The sequence below is a fragment of the Vitis riparia genome, chromosome 4 (assembly GCF_004353265.1).
Source record: "Vitis riparia cultivar Riparia Gloire de Montpellier isolate 1030 chromosome 4, EGFV_Vit.rip_1.0, whole genome shotgun sequence".
NCBI classification, from domain to species: domain Eukaryota; kingdom Viridiplantae; phylum Streptophyta; class Magnoliopsida; order Vitales; family Vitaceae; genus Vitis; species Vitis riparia.
The window spans coordinates 14,770,582-14,792,817 of record NC_048434.1 but is presented as its reverse complement, the minus strand read 5'-3'; the positions used below and the strand labels follow the sequence as shown (position 1 = coordinate 14,792,817).

At 36.6% G+C, this 22,236-nt stretch overlaps 1 protein-coding gene across 2 annotated transcripts in view; it reads right to left on the bottom strand.

The window, feature by feature from the left end:
• Positions 1-3,963: 3,963 nt before the first annotated feature.
• Positions 3,964-22,236, bottom strand: part of LOC117912613 — a 58,867-nt gene continuing 40,594 nt past the window's right edge. For both annotated transcript variants that reach the window (XM_034827274.1, XM_034827275.1), the window contains exons 9-13: positions 9,756-10,218; positions 9,198-9,581; positions 7,295-7,498; positions 5,184-5,317; positions 3,964-4,361 (exon numbers count right to left, since the gene is read on the bottom strand). In XM_034827274.1, the coding sequence (XP_034683165.1) occupies positions 4,178-4,361; positions 5,184-5,317; positions 7,295-7,498; positions 9,198-9,581; positions 9,756-10,218 (1,369 nt within the window). In that variant the 3' untranslated portion in view covers positions 3,964-4,177. The remainder of the gene's footprint in view (positions 4,362-5,183; positions 5,318-7,294; positions 7,499-9,197; positions 9,582-9,755; positions 10,219-22,236) is intronic.

The window sequence follows — 22,236 nt, the reverse complement described above, 5'->3', positions numbered from 1 at the left end:
GGTGGACACTCACCAAATGGATGCTGGATTGAGCTCAAAATGTCTATTTTTTATTGCAATGAGGTGAATGAGTGTTAAAAAACAATTGATAGTATAAATTCTGTTTGACCATACATTTCAAGTTGGTCCATAATTAACCAAGTAACAGAGGAATAACTTGGAAAGCCAAGTTCTATTTTCTTGATTCATTGTTTATAAGCCATGCATTTATGTGAATCCATTATTTTGGAAGCATCCATTTCCTACAATAAAATTTTAGAACTAAACTTCATTCTAAGTAGCTGGCATAGAATGAAGGGGTTAAAAAGGAGAGGACCTGTTAGTTTGATAAAACTATATTGCTTCGACTCTCTATGACAAATGTGTTTTATTTTGCAGTTTCCATTGCTTATCTAGATATACCCTAGATAGGACAAATACCCTAGATGTAGGTTATATTTTACTTCCTTTACCTTGGAATCATATGATATATCTCGCTAGAAAAATTCCTAGTCAGCCCATGGTGTGAATTTAGGATCGAGGTGACTTCATTGTTAAAAAGTTGTAGAGATGTCCGAAATCCATAGGCATTATATGATAAGGAATAGTAAATTTTTATTTTAGAAGATTTGGTAACCCTATTTGAATCAATATTTATGCTTTATTTGTTGTGAACTTCTCTAGAATTGAATTTTTTTTTTTTTTAATAGTTAGAGTTTCTTAGCTTGGAGAAAGTATACTAAGGTGTTACTCTTTTGAAGAGAGCACTTATAATGAAGCACATCAGAGCAATGTATGTGTATGAAATCATTTTGTTGTGCAGAGCTAGAAATTTTAATGAAAAATAATGGTTATATCTTTTGGATGTGGTTAAGAAATCAATCTAGTTAGACGAATGCAAAGTAAGAGTGAAGTCTTTCATATTGATAATGTGGGTTAGAAACCAGTCTTACATATGAAGAACTCAAGATCTATAGGTTAGAAACATGTAAAAAAATAGAAGTTGACATAAACAAAGACTGAAGTGACACTTATTTTGGAGAAGTTGAATGTGAGAAAGGTTGCCAAACTTGTATGGCCGCCAATGAAGTCTTCACTTCTATAGAATATTTAAATAGATTATAAGGTTGTTTAATTATGGTTGGTTTGATTTTGATATAGAATACACTCCCATCTTTCTCAATTTTTTTTTTTTTTCATTTTAGTTGTTTCTAAAAAAATTGTTTGGGTAAATAAAAACGAGTTTGCATTATCTTTTGTAAATAATTTTGTGAAAGGTCATTTTCCCATAATTTTTTTTAACTAATAAAATTGAATTAGATTTTAATACTTGTAAATAAAATTATAAAAGTCATGTTTTCAATAAAAGTAACAAAAATCATTTTATTTGCAAATAAAATTGAATTGAAATATATTTGTAGATAAATTTATAAAAAAAAAAAAATCATTTTTCTAAATTATTTATAAAAATCACTTTTCTTAAATTATTAAGATTGTAAAATTCATTTTTTTTATTAAGTAATTAATTATCACACTTCCTTTAACTTATTTATTAAAGGTTTTTTTAGGGTTTAAAGGATGCTTTCACGGTACATTCCCAATAAATTACAACTTTGTTTTTGTAGATATGTTTATTTTTTAAATGAATAATTTTAATGTTTTATTTTTTATTTTTTTACCTTTAGAAATAAACAAAAATAAAAGACGGCTCCAACTTTTCAAAAATTAGTTTTTCATAATATAAAAACAAATCTTGTGATCAAGTGGGAATCCACATAAAAGAATATAGGTCCACACTAATCAATTTTCTTTTCTATATTTTAATAAAGATGAGGATTTCTCCAATATTATGAGCTACTAAAGAAGATTAGAGGTGGTTGTATGTTAGGTTATATGGAGGAGAATGAACAGATGGATGATGTTGGATGTGTTGCTATTTCATATGACATAGCATCATAAATCTCCTCCAAATTCTTTCTAAGAGTTATTTTGAAGTTCAAAATAGGAGATAAAACTAATTTAGTATATGAAAGTTTTGACATGACTCCAACAGAATGAGTTTCTTTCAATAAGTTACAAGTTCTTGAGGATTTACAAATAGTTTCTGGGATTATTATTATTATTATTATAGTGCTTCATTTATGTTAAAAAAAATATTGATTTAGATTTCAATTTATCAAAATTGTATAGTATATATCAGGGGCATTTCATAAAGCAAAAATATTTCATGATGAATTGATATTAATGACATTATATGAGCTATTTTTTAAATGATTTTTCACATTTGGTAAATTGTTTTTTCGAATAGTTCTTTTGGATGATAATTAATCTTGATCAACTCATGAAGTTGGACTAAAATGTTAGATTATTAATTCCTTGATTTTCATGTCATCAATGTTTTCAATTCTTAATTTAAACATCCATATTTTTGAGGAATAGGTGAGGGCTTGGGGCTTTGCACACAAGTTTCTTGCGAATTTCCATGAAAATAGGAGAATAGTGAAATTAGTAAGGAATAAATTGAGAGAAAAAAAAAATTATCTTGTTCTTAATTATGTAATTTATTTATAGTAAAAAGAAAAATTCATTTTTATGTCACAAATAATGAACTTTTAATAGACTCTATTTTTTTTTAAATTTTAAATTTAAAAAGGAAAACTCATTTTTTCTAATAAAATTTTAAAATAATTTAAAATTTAAAAACTAATCCAATTTATAAAAGAAATTCCTAAGCCAAATGACACAAATAGTCTCAATAATTGAATAGTAAATATGTACAAAAACATGGCTTACTTGCATAAAGTGAAAATTATGCTTGTTAACATCATATTTTATAACATTTCCTAAAACAATACAATTTGTGATTTTATTGTTAATATTGGTATTCGTCTTTTGCCAAAAAACCATTAACTTTTATTTAATTTTACTTCATTCATAATTGTAAAGTTATCTTGAATTTAAATTCATATTAATAAAAATACAATTTATAAATAAAAAGGATTTTAAAAACAAAATTAATTATTTTTTCCAAAAAGGTTTTTTTATTTTGTTTTTGAAAAATGTTTTAAAAACAAGTTCTAGAAATATATGTTCCAACCACTTTATTTTTTTATTTTTTTTATTGATTGAATATAACATGAGATAAGATAAGAAATGAGATATTATATCTTATGTGATGTTTGATGTTTGGTTAGTGATAGGAGAATGAGTTATCTTATTACTTATCCTATATTCAATCAAATATAAAATAAGCAGTATTATCCACCCACTTTTTTTTATCCATTCTAGATAGGATATGTTAATCCCATATTAATATATGATATATATATGGGATATGCATATCATATGTATCATAAATTTATCTGTTTTTATCAAAATTTTTTATATATTTATTTTATAAAATAATTTTTTTATTATAAATTAAATGTATGATTAAAGAAAAACTACAAAAAAATAAAAATAAAATTATAAACTAATGTTAATATATAATATATAAATTAATTTTATATATTAAATAACATGATATAAAAAAAAATTTATTTATGAAGTTTAAATATTTTAATTATTAATATTATTAAATATAAAAGAAATTTCAAATTTTTAAATAGAAAATATTGAAATGTAATATAATTTTTATTTTAAACATTAAAAATAATATATATTTCATATAAATATATATATATATATATATATATATATATATATATATACACCATATTCCATTGAAAATCAATATGTATGATATCCTAGAATACATATATCTTATTCTATCCCACCAACCAAACGCAGTCCTTATGCATAAGAGGAATTCCATTAAAGAAATGATCAAGTTTAACCTTATTTATCGTTTTTGCCTTTTCTTTTTCACTACCCTGTTTTCCTCATTATTTTCTGTCTCATACTTTCCTGTCCTTTTCAGGTTTCACTATCCAAATAATAAAGCCTTAAATTAGACGATATAAAGAAATATAATACAATAAACCATTACCAAATAATTGCTTAAATCATAATTAAGTTCAAATTTGAAAATTTTCATATGTTAATGTAGTAGTTAACCTTACAGTTACACTACAACTACCAATTTCAGGTATGATCTTGCGACATTGAAAAATGCAAGTGGTTGGCACAGGGCAGATCTGCATGCAAAATGATGTTTTTGGTTCCTAAGGAAAGGGGAATATACAAGAAATACCTGTTGTTATTGCTGTGATGATGTGTCATCAGTGGCAGCAGTATCAATCATCTGCCTAGCAGATATCACCCTGTCCAGGGTTTCGTCCGGGACTGCAATTCCAGAAGTCTCCATGTCTGCAACTATGGCTATGGCTGCGTCCAGTTCCCCAAGATCCAGACATAGAATGATGACTTCATTGTAAAGGGGACTGCAAGAGGAAAAAAGGAAACATCAAGACACAATTTTCTCAATGAAACCCTCCTAGATTGGATTGATAAAAACCTACATGGTTTCAACCTCTTGAGAACTGATCTGAGCACAGAAATCAGGATACATTCAGCATAATTAATAAGCATTTGGTAACTCTATACCGTCTGCAAATTTCAAGTGCCCAAGTTGAGATTTACTAGCTTCAAATGAGGCCACAGGTACTGCAGATCTTATCCCCACAATACTAATTGCAATATTCTAATTCTTGAGGATATTGAGAGATTTCACTTGCATATAAATAACCATTATGTAGCAGTTAAGGGAGCTTGTACTCATATTCTCAAGCAGAGAACCCAAGCACTATATGATACAATACGAGTGTTAGGGTGCAACAGTGCCACTCTAAAAAGCTCGGGAATGGGTTACCCAAATGATGGTAATCCAGTGTCATAAAAGGCTGAGCCTACCCTCATTCAACACTTATTGGTTTTTAGATGAGATGGTCAAAGCCCAATCCAAGAATGAGGATTGATACCAACAAAATGGTCTGAACCAAGTCTTTAAACATTTTATAACAAGCAGCAACAACTCAATGTGCTACTCATGTTTAGTATGTTTTAGAATTCTTCCATTAGTACGTCTTTTCCAGAAATGCATTAGATATCATGATAGAAAACAAATTCTGAAACAAATATTGGAAAATGCTCAGGTGATTCTAACATTGCTTGTTTGTTTTTAGCTGGCACCTCTGACAAGATTCAATATGAATTTTTTAAAATATAAGTCATCTGCAATTATCATTTCAGAAGCTTAATCTTACCTCCCAAAGACGTAACCGAGTTTGTGCGTTGTCTGCAAGACTTTTAAGAAGGCTGAAGGGAGAGGAGCCCTTATAGCTGCTCGCAGTATCATAGCACAGTCTCCAATAGTTGGTGTCCCACCCAATTCTATTACCTGAAATATAATTCAATATTTGATTTAGCTCAGAGGGAAAAAGATAAAAGGCAATTATTTTGGCTACAGTGAATATTCAGTATCAGGGTGATAGAAAAAAACAGATTCTTTTTGGTGCATTAGTTCAGAAGGAGAAAGATAAAAGGGAATTATTTTGGCAACAGCAAATATTCAGTATCAGGATGACCAAAGAAAACAGATTCTTTATGGTGCAGTCTTTCTACAGAATCCTTAGGGAAGCCACATGATATATCAATATGTAAATGCAGCATGGAATGATAAATACAACATTTCATTGTAGTGAAAGTTTCAAAGGTGTACATGGAGAACTCGAGGTTCGAAATGCAGACATGTCAATAGATACATCAATTTTGGCACTGAATTTCAGTTTCAACAAAAATATCTAAAACACAAGATGCAAGTAACGATTAAACCTGGTGGAGTAGCAAAATATGACAAGACATAACATTAAAAAGAAAAGTTTATGCCTACAAGTGTTGCAGATTTAGAAAGTTCCTTTATTCATATGTATGACAATTCATTATCTTTCCTAACAATTTATAAAACAGAAGAATGAAATACAACAATAACCTGCTAAGGATGTTTACCATATTGCTCAATTCAATAATAAGTTCTTGAAACCTTTATTAGTATGGATTTTTGCTATAGTTTGACAATCACAGAATAAACAAAATGATAATAAAAATTGTTGAATTTTTTTTTCCCAATAAGAAAATCTATGTAGTGGAAAGAAAAAGTTGGTTATTCTTCAGCCAAAACTGAAAGAACTAATGAATATCAGCACTAACACAAGAAATGAGAGTCTCAACACCCTCTTAACACTAGCAAGGCACCAAAAACCCAAATAAACCGTAGGGAAGTAGGAGGTCCTTGACAAACATGTCTACAGAACAATGCTCCTCTCTTAGCCAACCAACCTACTACGTAATTGGTGGACCTCCACATCCAAGAAAAGCAACAGTCAATCTCTTTCTTGACATTTAAGATCTTCCAAATCCTTGTATCTCATCCCCATACTCCCCCTCCTGTCCTGAGAAACTCATGAGATGGTAATAAAAAATTTTCATATTCATTTTCGTATATACATAAACATATAGTTTAGTAGCTTTTGGGATTACTAAATTATTATTTGGATGTACATGAGAACCTTGCAGAGACCTACCTGTTATACCATAAAATATGGCAGAATGTTTCTTCAAATTTACAATAGACAAAGCTGGTTTCCCGTGTGCAGTAAGTAATGGAAAAAAGGAACAAATGGAAACAGGAAAGGGAGAGGAGAGAAAACAAGGGTAATAAATAACATCTTGTTTACCTAAGACAAAGCAAAAAATCTCAGGAACATCTTAAATTCATCAATTTAAGGAAGTTCAGCCAAATCAGTGTGTTAGAATTCAATGGGCTATGACATCCATCACAGACACCAGTTATTTGACACAGCAGCCCCCAAAGAATTGAACTTTGCTAAACAATGGAGACGAATACTGATGTTGGTTTCAATTGGAAAGCAGGTTAGATATTCAACAACAGAAAAAAGGAAATGTTAATTTAGTAGTTTGTTGTTACATAGCCATTTCAAAATTTCAATTCTGACATGGGTTCTGTACTCAATATTAAAGAAAAGGAATAGCAAAATTAGGAGGTGCTTTACAGTTCCAATATTTTGGATTTTGAGATAGCCTCTATATTTGTTCCACTGATACGACATGCCAATGGTCATCCATAAATGACAGACTAACAAGTTCAAAAAATTAGCTGAACTCCAGAAAAAAAAAATCAACTAAGCATATGCAATTCCAAGGAACCATAGTGATGGGGAGAAAAGGATAAATACAAACTAAACAGACCAACTGAACTAGGAGTAATTCATATAGATGAGGAAAGATGATGTATAATGTGAAATAATACTAGAATCAGAAATGCAGTAGGAAGTAAGCACAGGATACGCGAACATGCCTTCAGCATTACTTTGATTGCCAACTCAACTTCCCATTCCTGTGTCCAACTACGAGGAGGTTTGTTCTTCAGTTCTTTTTCCCAAGTCCAACCCCAAACATCAGCAATTGTGTACATGTCTGATACATCAAAAATTTTTCTCTCTCTCATCTCTTTAAACGCCTCATGTATGTCTAGAGGAAACCAGTCATCATCATCAGAGTCCTGCATCCGTATGCAACAAATGTATTGAATTTCTGTTTTTGACAGAAAAAATGGTGATAGATAAACATCTCCAAAGTTGGAGAAAGAGGAAATGAAATGCACATGCCAAGTAACTCAAATGCAAATAAAAAAGCTGTGGCATTTTCATTTCAAGAGATTGTTAAAGATTTAGAAGAAACACCAGACCAGAAATAATTTATCCTTGATAACATCTTCACTTAAATGCACAAGCCAAGATGCAGGAAAATGGAAACCCAGGCCCTCCTTAACTGACAGGAGGCTGCCTTCAAAGATTTCATTGTTGGTCAAGAGTTGAGAATAAGGGCAATTAGGTCACAATGAGATTGATTTAATGAAATTTATAAGTGGAAGGGTATGTTTGCCACCAAAGGACAGAAAACTTCTGTTCTATATAATCAGGTGGGATGACAGTGAACATTAGATGAGCATATGACACACCACAACACCAAGACTGGTTTGACCAATTATGGTCATGACATGAATGGACAACTGCATTGGGTTTTTTTTTTCTTTCTTTTGTTTTGGTTGTTATAGATGTTGTCTTTTATATCATGCTTTTTGTGCTAAAAATTGGGAATCATGCTCTAATTACGAAGTTTTTCAATCATGCTAGAGAGTGTGAGAAGGCGATGAATGCTTCTAGATCAAGTAGAATTTATTGGGAGTCTACAAAGATGTCTCTCTCTCTCTCTCTCTCTCTTCCTTCCTATGAGTCAATATTGGCAAGATAACTCCATACAAATAAAACCTTACACCACACAGCAAAAAGGCCTAATAGGAAAAAAATAAAAAATAAAAAATAAAATAATTATCCTTCTACCTCTGGCCCTTTGAGGCAAGTTCTTCCAAACACTGAAACCAGCTAGGAAAAAAAAATTTCAATTGCATTATCAAAACACAAATGAAACTATCTTGTACTATTAATAACATTTTCAAGACAAAATGAAAACATGTTTCTTGATTCCTTTCTCGTCATACTCTGTTTTTTTGACAAACATAAATAATGGACACACAGACAATGTGCTGTAGGCATTGAACAAGCCTGTATGCAGTGGTATACAAAATGAATACACATCAATATGTATCTCTACATGAAAATGCAGGTTTTCTAGAAAAAACTATAGTTCCTTACAGATTGCTTACACCATTTAACATATTATATATGGAAGACAACTTGGGAACAAATCCATGTATCCAATAAGAGCATTAAGTACTTTAAGATAGTAATACGTACAACCGTGATCAACCTACATTGTTGTCTATGAGGTGAACTTCTAGATTGCAAGATTGCTTGTTTCACTTATTTTATAGCTTCTATGTAGTCTATTTATTTATTTATTATTATTTAAATCAAATTTACTTCCATTCATTATATTTTTGTGTATCATAGTGTATTGACCAACATTGTACTGGAGCACGATGATATCACCATTCTGATTGATGGTGCTGTCACTATTTTAAACTTTTCAAGCATTATGGGCAAGTTCCAATCCCCTTGTATGCACAATGGCCTTAAAAGGAAAGAAAGGAAAAAAATAAAGAAACCCCTACCTCCAAGATATTGCATTATGAAAATAAAACAAAATCAGGTACTCTACAAACAAAAGAACTAAGTTAAGAGTGTACAGAAGAATGTAGTTTGATCAGTTGAAACTTGCATGAACATATACTCCCATACCTCCATTGATGCGCGAGACAACTTTCTCCTTGATTTTCTCGTTGCAGGAGTAGTTTGATCAGAATCTTTTAATAGTTGGACTCCAATCATTTGAAGAGGCTTCGCAGCTTCAACTTCCTTGTCCTTGACTCTGTCTGCTACTTGGCTTTCAGTTGGCTCCACTTCCTCTTCCTCTTCATCAGCTTCATCATCTTCAACCTCTTTTGCAGTATCCTCTCCAATATCAGCATCATCCAGAACATCTGGAAGTTCTGAATTCTCCTTGTCCATAGGCTTTCCACGACCAACAGTCAAGTCCTCTCCAAGGAAGCGACGCTTCCAGAACTCTGTATTACCTTCTTGCAGCTTTATCCGTGAAATTAATTCGTCTAGTTCTTCATCAACCTGCCAAACAGATAACACAATTTAATAATCAAACTAGAGAAATTACAACCAAGAAATTAATTACAGGCCTTCATAATTTGACACAACAAAAATTAAAACAATAGCAAAAACAAAAAACTGCCACACACATAAAGCAACATGAATCAGGGACTCAGTCATAAAGGAATGATTAACCTCTTCTTCCTCCTCCTCCACAGGAGGAACCCAAAGGGGACGACCACGTGATCGATTTATTCTCCTGGCCTTTTGCACCCGCTGGTAGAGCACATTTCTAGTTCCATCAGTTGGCAAACCTTGTGCTTCCAATTCTTCCTTCAGTTCAGATACTATCATTTTACTAGCTGCCTTGGGCTTTAAAGCATTTTGGTCAGGACCCTTTATTATTTTCCTCAGTCTCTCCTCTACTCTGATATAATCTGACTCTGATACTTCCCCTAAGGCTGCAAGTCCTTCATTCCTTAATGTTTTCAAAAGCTTTCGATGGTACATCTTCCAATCCTCGAGACATCTTTGTTTGAAGGAAGTTTCCATTGGGTTTGAATAAATAAATCCAAGGGCATCAGGATCAAGAGGAGTCTTTCCTCTTCGTGGAACCCATCGCTTGCGATCACCAGTAAGCCCTCCCTCTGCAATGTACCTGGTTAATGTGCAAAGTTAGTAGTTATTCCAATAGAAAAATTAACATCAATTCCATTCAGTAGATCATTTCAAGCATGAGTTCCCAAAAATCACTGCACTAATGCTCAAAATATTTTTTTTTTGATTTAATTTCTCAAAATTTTTACTACAACAATTTTCAGAAATAAAGATTATTTATAAATTATTAGGGATAGAAGTGGAGAAGACAATATTTGTCCTGGAAGTTTTGGAAGACTACCAATAAATAAATAAATAAAAATAAAAAAAGAAAAGGAAAAAAGAAAAAAGAAAAAGGCCCAACAAGATACATAATTTCTACACAATATTGTTACCTTGATGAATTTACAAAAGGGATAATCCTATGTTAGAATTATGAGCAGAAGCATTGAACAAGATGCATGAGAAGAACTAAATATATGTATTCTGTTGGAGAATCTATGTGATTCTCTGACTTGCAGAAATCAATATACAACTGCAAGGATTTTGGTAAAATAGAGTAGTTTCCCAATTGTAACACTTTCCTAATTTTCATGTAATTAGTAAGGTTGTCCCCTGATTTTTGCGGATTGATAGGATTGTGATAGGATGTCAAACTCTCCTTAAATAGGTTGTAGGTAATCTGTATATATATTTTTCCTTTGTAAAAAATTATTCAATATAGCAGAAAATAATTTTTTTTTTCTTCATGGTATCAGAGCTCTCACTTTTTGGGAAAAAAAATTCTGCAAAATCCTACAACTTTTTTTGTTGAAAAATTTTCTGATAAATTTGATTCTCTGAGAAATCCCTTCTAGCTGTCCATTATTCAGTCCTACCCATTATTCAGCCATGTCTGAAACATTTGAAATTTACCCTATTGTTGTGATTACTGAAAACCAATCTACAGAGGTGCAACCAAACTATCCAAAAGAGGAGTTGCAGAATATTCGATTGTCGTATCGATTGAATGGTAGAAACAATTTACAATGGTCACAAGTGGAGAAGACTTTTCTAAAAGGAAAAAGGAAATTAAGCCATTTGATGGGAATCAAACCTGCTCAGAATGATCCTACATTTGTCAAAAGGGACGGGGAAGATTCAATGATCATGTCTTGGTTATGGAATTTGATGCTGCCTGAAGTAAGTGGGACTTGTATGTTTCTAACAGCAGCAAGGGAGATATGGGAAACAGTTCGCCAAACCTATTCCAAGATGCAAGATACAACCTTGATTTATGAAATCAAGACAAAAATAACAACCACCAAATAAGGTACTCTTTCAATCACTGAATACTATAATGTCATGAAAGGAATTTGGCTTGAATTGGATTATTATCAAAATTTTCAAATGTAGTGAAGATGTTGCTATGTTATAAAAGTTTGTAGAAAGGGAAAGGATTTTTGAGTTTCTTGTAGGACTTAATGTTAAGTTTGACCAAGTTCGAGTGCAAGTTTTAGGGAAAGAAACTCTACCCTCATTACAGGGTGTTCTCAATGATCCAAGCCGAAGAAAGCCGAAAAGATGTCATGCTTGAATCACAACTCTTAGAAGGGTCTACCGTGGGTTCCACAAAAACAAGTGAAGAAGGAATCAAGAGGGATGCTGAAAGACAAGGAAGCACAATCAAAACCGTTAAGAATGAGTCAACAAGGTTGTCCAACTGTTTAGGCGTTTGTCAGGGTTAAGGATTAATCTAAATAAGAGCACTTTCTCTGGAATCAACATTAGCCAAAGTTAAACAGCCAGGTTGGCTTCTTTGTTTGATTGTGCAATCTTTGATTGACCTTTAATGTATTTGGGTCTTCCTTTAGGGGGGAACCCAAATTCGATTTCTTTTTGGGACCCTATGATGGATAGAGTCTCTAGGAGGTTGGACGGATGGAAAAGAGCCTTCTTGTCCTTAGGTGGTAGAATCACCCTAATTCAGTCATGTTTGTCACACATCCCGAACTACTTTCTTTCTCTTTTTAAGATTCCAGCCTTAGTTGCTTTAAGGATTGAAAAAATACAAAGATTTTCTTTGGTCGGGGGAGGGGGAGGGTAAAAGGGATCATTTGGTCAAGTGGGATTTAGTTTGTAGGCCTAAGGAGTTTGGTGGTTTAGGGTTTGGGAAAATTTCTCTGAGGAACCAAACTTAATTAGGGAAATGGCTTTGGAGGTACCCTAAGGAAAGTTTTACCCTTTGGCACCAGGTTATCTTGAGCATCTATGGGACACATCCGAATGGATGGGACACATACAATATAGTCAGATGGTCACATCTTTGCCTTTGGAAGACCATTGCACATATGCTCCACGTTTTTTCCACACACACTCGCTTTGTGGTGGGGATGGGACCAGAATTCGTTTTTGGGAAGATCTGTGGTGGGGGATCAACCTTTTTGCTTACAATTTCCAAGATTGTTCAGAGTCACCACAACAAAAACCTTCCTATTTCAGATATCCTGGGTAATAACACTTCTTTGTCTTGGGATTTCACTTTTCGTCGCAATCTATTTGGTGCGGAGTTTGTGGATCTTGAAAGACTATTGTCTCTAATTTCCAGTGTTCATTTATCTCCTTCTGTTCCAGATGCAAAAGCTTGGGTTCCGTCCTCTTCAAGAGCTTTCTCAGTAAACTCGTTGTTTCAGCCTTATCCAATTTCTATTCCTTTCTATTGTGCTAATTTTTTGTGGAAGACAAAAGTCCCTTCTAAAGTCAGGACCTTTGATTGGTTAGTGACACATAAGAAGTTAAATACTAATGACATGCTACAATTAAAGAGGTCTTTCAAAGCCCTTAGCCCTGATTTGTGCATTCTTTGTAGGGAGAGTAGTGAGACGATTGATCATCTCTTCTTGCACTGTCCAATCACTTTAGGTTTGTGGCATACGATCTTTTCTTAGGAGGGGATGGATTGGGTTCAGCCAGGTAGCATTCACGATACAATGGTGATCTCCTTCAAGTGTTTTGAGAATTCTAACAGAGGCAAAACTCTCTAGAGGATAGTGTGCCTCTCTTTGTTGCGGATTGTGTGGAGAGAGAGAAACACTAGGATTTTTGAGGATACTTGGAGTACGCCGGAGTTGATGTAGGATTCTCTTCAGTTTTATGTTTCTTTTTAAGCTTACTGTATAGACATTTTTAAACCTTATCCTTTGAGTGTAATTCAGCTTAACTGGTTATTGATTTGCACACTTTAGGGTTGGGTCTACAAGGTCTGGGTTCATTATACGTGTATAGGCCTTTTGTCTTTTTGTATAGCCCTTCTTCTTTAACAGAGGTTTTCTTAGTATTTTTATTAGGTTTGCACATCTTGGGGAGGACTTCTCATCTTTCTCTTGTTTTTCTAATTTAATACAATTGTTTGTTTCTGATAAAATAAAAAAGAAGCAACAATCAGCCTAAAATAGAAATTCTAGGCTCGGTTCTTGCTAATGCTCAGCCACTCTAAGTGTACTCTAGGAGACGAGCGTCCATTCCTTCACTTATGCAAGTTCAAGAGTCCAATTTGCAATCAGGTATAGAAACACCTCCTCCTATAAATGATCTAGATGTTCCCATAGCACTTAAGAAGGAAATTAGAAATTGCACTCAACATCCACTATCTCATTTTGTTTCTTTAGACAAACTATCTCCTCAATACAAGAGCTTTTTCACCCAAGTGGATCCTATTCAAATTCCTCAAACTCACCATGAGACACTTATGGATAAGAATTGGAAAAATGCCACGAATGAGGAAATGAAGGCATTAAATAAAAATCAAACTTGGGAAATAGTGGACCTTCCAAAAGGAAAAAAGATTGTGGGGTGTAAATGAGTGTTTACAGTAAAATATAAAGTTGACGGGGTCTTTAGAAAGATATAAGACAAGATTAGTAACCAAGGGCTACACTCAAACTTATGGAGTTGATTATCAAGAAACTTTTGCACCTATGGCAAAAATAATACCCTACATGTGCTCTTATCATTGGCAGCTAACTTTGACTGGTGTTTACAACAATTTGATGTGAAAAATGCATTTTTGCATGGTGATTTCGAAAAAGAAGTGTATATGGAGGCACCATCAAGTTTTGACCAGTGATTTGACATGAATAAAGTTTGAAGGTAGAAGAAAGCTTTGTATGGGTTGAAACAGTTTCCAAGAGCACAGTTTGGAAGATTTACTAAAGTAAGGTTAAAGATGAAGTACAAACAAAGTCAAGGAGATCACATATTGTACATATAACACTCGACTTCAAGGAGAGTTACAACATTGATTGTGTATGTTGATGATATAATTGTGACAGGTAATGATCCAATGGAAATGCAATTACTTAAAGACCAGTTGGCCAAGGTATTTGAAATATAATAACTGGGAAAGCTCAAGTATTTCCTAGGAATTGAAGTAGCTCGATCAAAAGAAGGAATATTTGTATCACAACAAAAGTACGTACTTGATCTCCTCAAGGAATCTGGAATGTTAGGATGCAAGTCTATTGACACATAGATTGAATTAAATCACAAGCTAGGTGAGACTAGTGATGATACACCAGTGGATTGAGGAAGATATGAAAAGTTGGTTGGCAAGTTAATTTACCTTTTGCACACACAACCAAATATAGCATATGCCGTGAGTGTGATAAGTCAATTCATGCATAACCCAAAGGATGTTCATTTTCAAGTTGCCTATAGTGTTCTCCGACATCTCAAGAGTACCCTAAGGAAAGGAATTTTGTTTAAAGCATACACGGAAGCTGATTGGGTTGGGTCAGTTGTGGATAGGTCAACTTCAGGGTATTGCACATTACTTGGAGGAAATTTAGTAACTTGGAGAAGTAAGAAGTAGATTGTGGTGGCAAGGTTTAGTGCTGAGGTAGAGCTTAGAGCCATGGCTCATGGTATTTGTGAACTTTTGAGGTTGAAAATCATTCTTGATGATCTCAAAATTAAGTGGCAAGGACCAATGAAGTTGTACTGTGACAATAAGTCGACCATCAACATTGCTCATAATCCGGTTCAACATGATCGAACCAAACATGTTGAAGTCAATAGACACTTCATCAAAGAGAAGCTTGAGAGTGGATCAATATGTACACCATATGTCCCAACACATGGGCAATTGGTAGATATTTTAACCAAGGGATTGACTAGCTCTTCATTCCAAAAGGTTACAAGCAAGCTGGGAATGGATAATATCTATTCACAAGCTTGACGGGGAGTGTTGGAGAATCTATGTGATTCTCTGACTTACAAATATCAATATACAACTGTAGGGATTTTGGTAAAATAGAGTAGTTTCCTAATTGAAACACTTTCCTAATTTTCATGTAATTAGTAAGGTTGTCCCCTGATTTTTGCAGATTGATAGGATTGTGATAGGATGTCAAACTCTCCTTAAATAGGCTATAGGTAATCTGTATATATATTTTTCCTTTGTAAAGGATTATTCAATATAGCATAAAATATTTTTTTTTTCTTCACATTCCAATTTTGCCAATATAATGATATTACTCTTAGAGGGGGGGATTTTTAGCTGATGTGTGCAAATATCCAAGGTGTGATGGATGACATGGATATAAACCTCAATTTGTGAAGTTATTGATTTACACCCATCATATGTAGTGTGATGGATGACTTGGAGATAAACCTCAATGTGTTAAGTTTTTTACTTATACCCATCATATGCAGTTTGTTAATGGATTTGGGGAGTTCCATTAGAGGCAAAGTGCTATGGAAATTTTCTTGTTTCACGTTGATATCGATTGTGTGGAGGGAAAGAAATGCTAAAATTTTCAAGGATAAGTGGAGGACTTTAGAGACTATGAAATCTAATTCATTCCTATTCATGGAGGAGAGAGAAGATGTGAGGATGGGATACAAAAGATAAAGTTTTCTCTCTCTCCAGATCCTTAGATTTATGCTAGAAGATATTCAAAATGGAAAAAGTATGATTATGCTGTCTGGACAATTATAACAATAAAGGATTGGAAGCTTAGAGGAGAATGAAGCGCAAAGCTGAAAGGATTATCGTGGAGAAAAAATCTTTTCAGGTAGAGTTTGAAGGTTCGAATGGTGGAACTTGGGTATCGGTAACAGAGAGGAGCCGAGGTTTCGTAGTTTCAATAGGATTTGACATGGAGGAGTTGGATTGGCTGATGGAGCATTTGAAGAAAGCTGTGGAGGTGGAGGCTTCCAGGGGTTTTGTACGAAAGATCAGGGGCAAGACTAAGACCCTCTTGATGGAGATATGCTTCAATAACAGAGGGCGGTTCATGAAAATTACAGAATTTGTTACAAAAAGGAAACCTCTTTTTCTTGTCGTCCCCGAGGGCGTCAAAGGGAAAGGATGGGAAGATCTTAGGAAGGCAATTCTATCAGTGCAAGAGTATTCTGAACGAGACGGAGGAGCTTCGAAGGAGAAGAATGGTGATATTCGGATGAATGGGGACACTTTCAGAGGAGGACGGTCATATGCAGAAGTGGTGGCAGAGGCTGGTTTGAGGACTGGAGGTACGTGGTCAGCTGGAAAATGGGCCAGAGCTGTAATATGTGAAAGCCAAGAAAAAGTCCAAGACTGGACTCACGAAGGAAGAGCCATTGCGAGGATGATGGGGATGAAAGGAATGGTGTCCATTAACCCCATTTCCGCTTTTAAAGGATGTTTCTTTGTGAGTTCAACAAGGAGAGCGGAAAGGGTTCACGATCAGGGAAGACTTTTAGTGAAAGGAAGGATGATTCTGCTAAGGAAATGGTCGCCTAAGGAAAATATGGTGGTTCAAGGAAAGTTCAGGAGGGGCTGGCTAGTTCTGAAAGGTCTCCCTTTCCATTTGTGGGATGAAATCCAGTTGAAGTTCATTTTGAAGCAATGGGGGAGAGTAACGAAGGTGGCAAAGGAAACTTTGAAGTTGGTGGACTTGACGAGGGTGAAGCTGTGGGTGGAGATGCTTCCAAACGTCGTGTTACCAGCGTTGCTTGAGGTGGAAGATGGAGAATGGTCCTATACAGTAGCAGTCTCAGTCATCGGAGAAGACGACGATGCCGACGCTGTCACGTCTGAAATCAACCGTAGCAGGAACGAGTGGGTGAGAGTGGGTGGTTGCGTCTCTCAGTTGCCAAAAGTTGCAGAAGGGCTACGAGGCAATGTTAGGGACATCGAGTGCTACAGAAAGAGGAGTCTTCCCCGCGCACGTCATCGGCAATCAAGGATGCGTTTGGCAGAGAAAGGGAGATAGGAGGAGGATGGAGCAGATCGGGTCCAGCTGATTTTATTGGGCCTGAGAATGAGCCCTCCTCTAAAGCCCACAAGGTTAGGGCCCAAAGTGGGATGAGGCATAGTGGGCTTCAAGGTGGCCCAGAAGATCTTCAAGCCCACCAGTTTGCATCGACGTCGTCCCTTTCTCCCCAGCGAGATGCTTCTCCTACAAAGGTGATCGCGAAGTTCAGTCCAGATGATGCAAGGGCCGGCGCCGAGGTTTTCTTTGGAGAAGAAGGTCGGGCCGTTGAGCTAAAGGCCCAGTCCCTTCCCAACCCTAGGCCATCGTCAGACAACACCGTGGGCTGTAAGTGTAAAGGCCCGTTGGGGTTGGGCCAAATCTTAGGAGGAATGAAGTCCTCTGGTATGGAAGTCTCGTCGCGAAGGGAAGAGATCGAAGCGAGGAAGGGGAAAGCCCCCGCGGTTCACACGAGAGATGCTACGCAGGAGGAAGAGTCGGCAATCTCAAAGAAGACGTGGTCTTACCTCTTCCCTCCAAGCGCCGATCGACGACAGGGAGATCAGTGTCGCAGTGAGCCTATTCTCATACGGGGATCGTCGTCGTCAAGTGAAGACCGCATCATGGAAGAGGAGTTTGGGATGGGTTTTCAGATGGAGCGAGGAATCATAGTGAATCCTCTCTCCAGATGTCCTCTGACTGGCAATATCTCGAAGGAGGACACCTCGGCGAGCTGCGTGGAAGTCATCCGAGGGCTAACGGACGAGTGGGGTTTGATCCTCGTGGCTATTCAGACATGGTTTCACCTTCTAAGTCAATAACCAGAGGTAAAGGACCAATCTTTGAGGGGATTTGTGAAATTCCGGGAGCCAAAATCTTGGAGGTATGTCAGCCCTCTTCTTCTCAGCCACCCGAGTCTCCTTCTCTTCCTTTCTGTAGTCCGGATTCTCCCTTGATGAATCCCTATGGTCCTCTTCTTCCCAATTCAGTCCCTCTTCCTCAGTCTCCTACGGAAAATCAAGGCATCTCAAATTTTTTTATGAAAAAGGTGGTGTTGACTGTTTAAAATCTGGTGTCATCCCTGACCGTGTTGAGGTGGAGAACCAGTGTGCTTTATCTAACCAGATGACCGACTGCTGTACCCCTAAGGAATCTATTGTCAGGTCGCATAAGGAGGATTCGGATTTCCTTATTGATGGCCTGTCCCCCGGGAAAATGGCCAAAGTGCGAGAGGTATTATGCTCTCTTGACATTAAGGTGTATTCTAGGAGGAAGAATAGAGGCCCCATAGGTTATTGAGACTTGTTGGTTTTGGCTCGGAAGGTTAGGGTCTTCGTGTTTTCCCATGAAAATCATTAGCTGGAACGTGAGGGGTTTGGGTTCAAGGAATAAGCGTAGGATGGTCAAAGATTTTCTTAGGTCAGAGAATCCGGATGTTGTGATGATTCAGGAAACAAAGAAGGAGAAGTGTGACAGAAATTTTGTGGGAAGTGTCTGGACGATCAGATATAAGGATTGGGTCGCTCTTCCGGCGTCTGGGGCATCAGGTGGGATTTTGATCATCTGAGATTCAAAAAAGCTGTGTAGAGAGGAGGTGGTAATAGGATCTTTCTCGGTCTCAGTCAAGTTCTCTTTGGACGATTGTGGACCTCTTTGGATTTCTGCTGTTTATGGTCCAAATAGTCCCTCACTTAGGAAGGATTTTTGGGTGGAACTTTTTGACATATATGGATTAACTTACCCGCTATGGTGTGTGGGCGGTGATTTTAATGTCATTAGGAGAAGCTCAGAAAAAATGGGGGTTCTAGCCTAACTCCAAGCATGAGGGACTTTGATAGTTTTATTAGAGAATGTGAGTTGCTTGACCCGCCTCTTCGGAATGCTTCATTCACTTGGTCGAATATGCAAGAGTCTCCCGTGTGTAAGAGATTGGACCGTTTTCTCTTTTCAAATGAGTGGGGATGCTCTTCCCCCAAGGCCTTCAAGAAGCCTTAATCAGAAGGACATCGGATCACTGGCCAATTGTTATGGATACCAACCCGTTTATGTGGGGGCCAACACCTTTTAGGTTTGAGAATATGTGGTTACAACATTCTAAATTCAAGGAGAACTTTAAAGATTGGTGGAGTGGGTTTCAAGGAAACGGATGGGAAGGTCATAAGTTCATGAGGAGACTTCAATATGTTAAAGCTAAATTGAAGGAGTGGAATAAGTTTTCTTTTGGAGAGCTTAAAGAAAAGAAAAAAAGTATTCTCAATGATTTAGCTAACTTTGATGCCATTGAGCAGGAAGGGGGTCTCAATCCTGATTTGTTAAGCCAAAGAGCCTCAAGAAAAGGGGAGCTAGAGGAATTAATATTGAGGGAGGAAATTCATTGGAGACAAAAAGCCAAAGTGAAATGGGTCAAGGAAGGGGATTGCAATTCTAAGTTTTATCATAAAGTGGCTAATGGCAGGCGGAATAGGAAATACATTAAGGAGTTGGAGGATGAGAGGGGCTTAGTGCTGAAGAATGCCGAGAGTATCACAGAGGAGATCTTACAGTACTTTGAAAAGCTTTACACAAATCCTACAGGAGAGTCTTGGGGTGTTGAAGGATTAGATTGGTCCCCTATTTCGAATGAGAGTGCGCTAAGGTTAGACTCCCCTTTCACTGAAGAAGAGATTTATAAGGCCATTTTTCAGTTGGATAGGGACAAGGCTCCGGGGCCAGATGGCTTTACTATTGCCGTATTCCAAGAGTGTTGGGATGTGATTAAGGAGGATTTGGTGAGAGTGTTCGCTGAATTTCATAGGAGTGGAATTATCAATCAAAGCACTAATGCCTCTTTCATTGTTCTAATACCCAAAAAGAGCTTGTCAAAGAGAATATCAGACTTTAGACCCATTAGTTTGATTACTAGTCTCTACAAGATAATAGCCAAAGTGCTCTCAGGGCGTCTAAGAGGGGTTTTACATGAGACCATCCACTATACTCAAGGCGCTTTTGTTCAAGGGAGACAAATATTGGACGCGGTTCTTATAGCGAATGAGATAGTGGATGAGAGAAGAAGGTCAAGGGAGGAAGGTATCGTATTCAAAATAGACTTCGAAAAGGCATACGATCACGTGAAGTGGGATTTTTTGGATCACGTGTTAGAAAAGAAGGGTTCAGTCCTAGATGGAGGAAATGGATGAGTGGATGTTTATCTTCGGTATCTTATGCAATCTTGGTGAATGGTAGTGCTAAAGGGTGGGTTAAGGCATCAAGAGGATTGAGACAAGGCGACCCTTTATCCCCTTTTTTGTTTACTTTAGTCGCAGATGTATTGAGCAGGATGCTTATGAGAACTGAGGAAAGAAATTTGATGGAGGGTTTCAGGGTGGGTAGGAATAGAACTAGGGTGTCCCATTTGTAATTTGCTGATGACACCATATTCTTTTCTAACTCTAGGGAGGAAGAGCTGCAGACTTTGAAGAGTCTTTTGTTAGTGTTTGGGCACATTTCTGGGCTCAAGGTCAATCTTAACAAGAGTAGTATTTATGGCATCAATCTTGATCAGGTTCATCTTTCAAGATTGGCTGAGATGCTTGATTGTAAGGCGTCTGGATGGCCTATTCTTTATCTGGGTCTCCCCTTGGGCGGGAACCCTAAGGCGCGCGGCTTTTGGGATCCAGTGATTGAGAGAATCTCAAGTAGATTAGATGGGTGGCAAAAGGCCTACTTATCCTTCGGGGGGAGGATAACTCTCATCCAATCTTGTCTTACCCAGTTGCCAAGTTACTTCCTTTCCTTATTCAAAATTCCCGCTTCAGTGGCTGCAAAAATCGAGAGGTTGCAGAGGGATTTCTTATGGTCAGGGGTTGGGGAAGGCAAAAGGGATCATTTAGTGAGGTGGGATGTGGTGTGCAAACCGAAGACAATAGGGGGTTTGGGTTTGGGGAATATTTCTTGGAGGAATCTCGCTCTTCTAGGGAAATGGTTATGGAGGTACCCTAGAGAGGGTTCAACTCTTTGGCATCAGGTCATTTTAAGCATTTATGGTGCACACTCTAATGGTTGGGATGCTAACACTCTAGTCAGATGTCACATCGCTGTCCTTGGAAGGCTATTGCTCAAGTCTTTCAGGGGTTTTCTTTGATTACTCGGTTTGTGGTAGGAAATGGGGAAAGAATTCGGTTCTGGGAAGATTTGTGGCGGGGGGACCAACCTTTGGGAACCCAATATCCAAGACTATTTAGAGTAGTTGTGGATAAAAACATTTCTATTTCTTCAGTTCTCGGTCCATCTCGACCTTTCTTGTGGAATTTGAATTTCCGCCGTAACCTGTCAGATTCTGAGATTGAGGACTTAGAAGGCCTCATGCGCTCTCTTGATGATTTGTATCTCTCTCCTTCGGTCCCAGATGCTAGATCATGGCCATTATCCTCTTCAGGGCTTTTTTCAGTCAAATCCTTTTTTCTAGCATTATCTCAATCTTCTGGATCTCCTCAGAACTTTCCTTCAAAGTTTGTGTGGAAGTCTCAAGTTCCTTTCAAAGTGAAGTCATTTGTCTGGTTAGTGGCGCACAAGAAGGTGAATACTAATGACATGTTGCAAGTGAGAAGACCCTACAAAGCCCTTAGTCCTGATATTTGTATCCTGTGCATGAAGCACGGGGAATCAGCAGATCACCTTTTTCTTCATTGTTCCTTGACGATTGGGTTGTGGCACAGGTTATTTCAGTTAGTTAAGATGGATTGGGTTTCTCCAAGGAGCATATATGACATGATGTCCATCAAATTTCAAGGCTTCGGTAATTCTAAGAGAGGGGTAGTCTTGTGGCAAGCTGCGAGCATAGCTCTAATTCGGGTTGTGTGGTGGGAAAGAAACGCAAGGATTTTCGA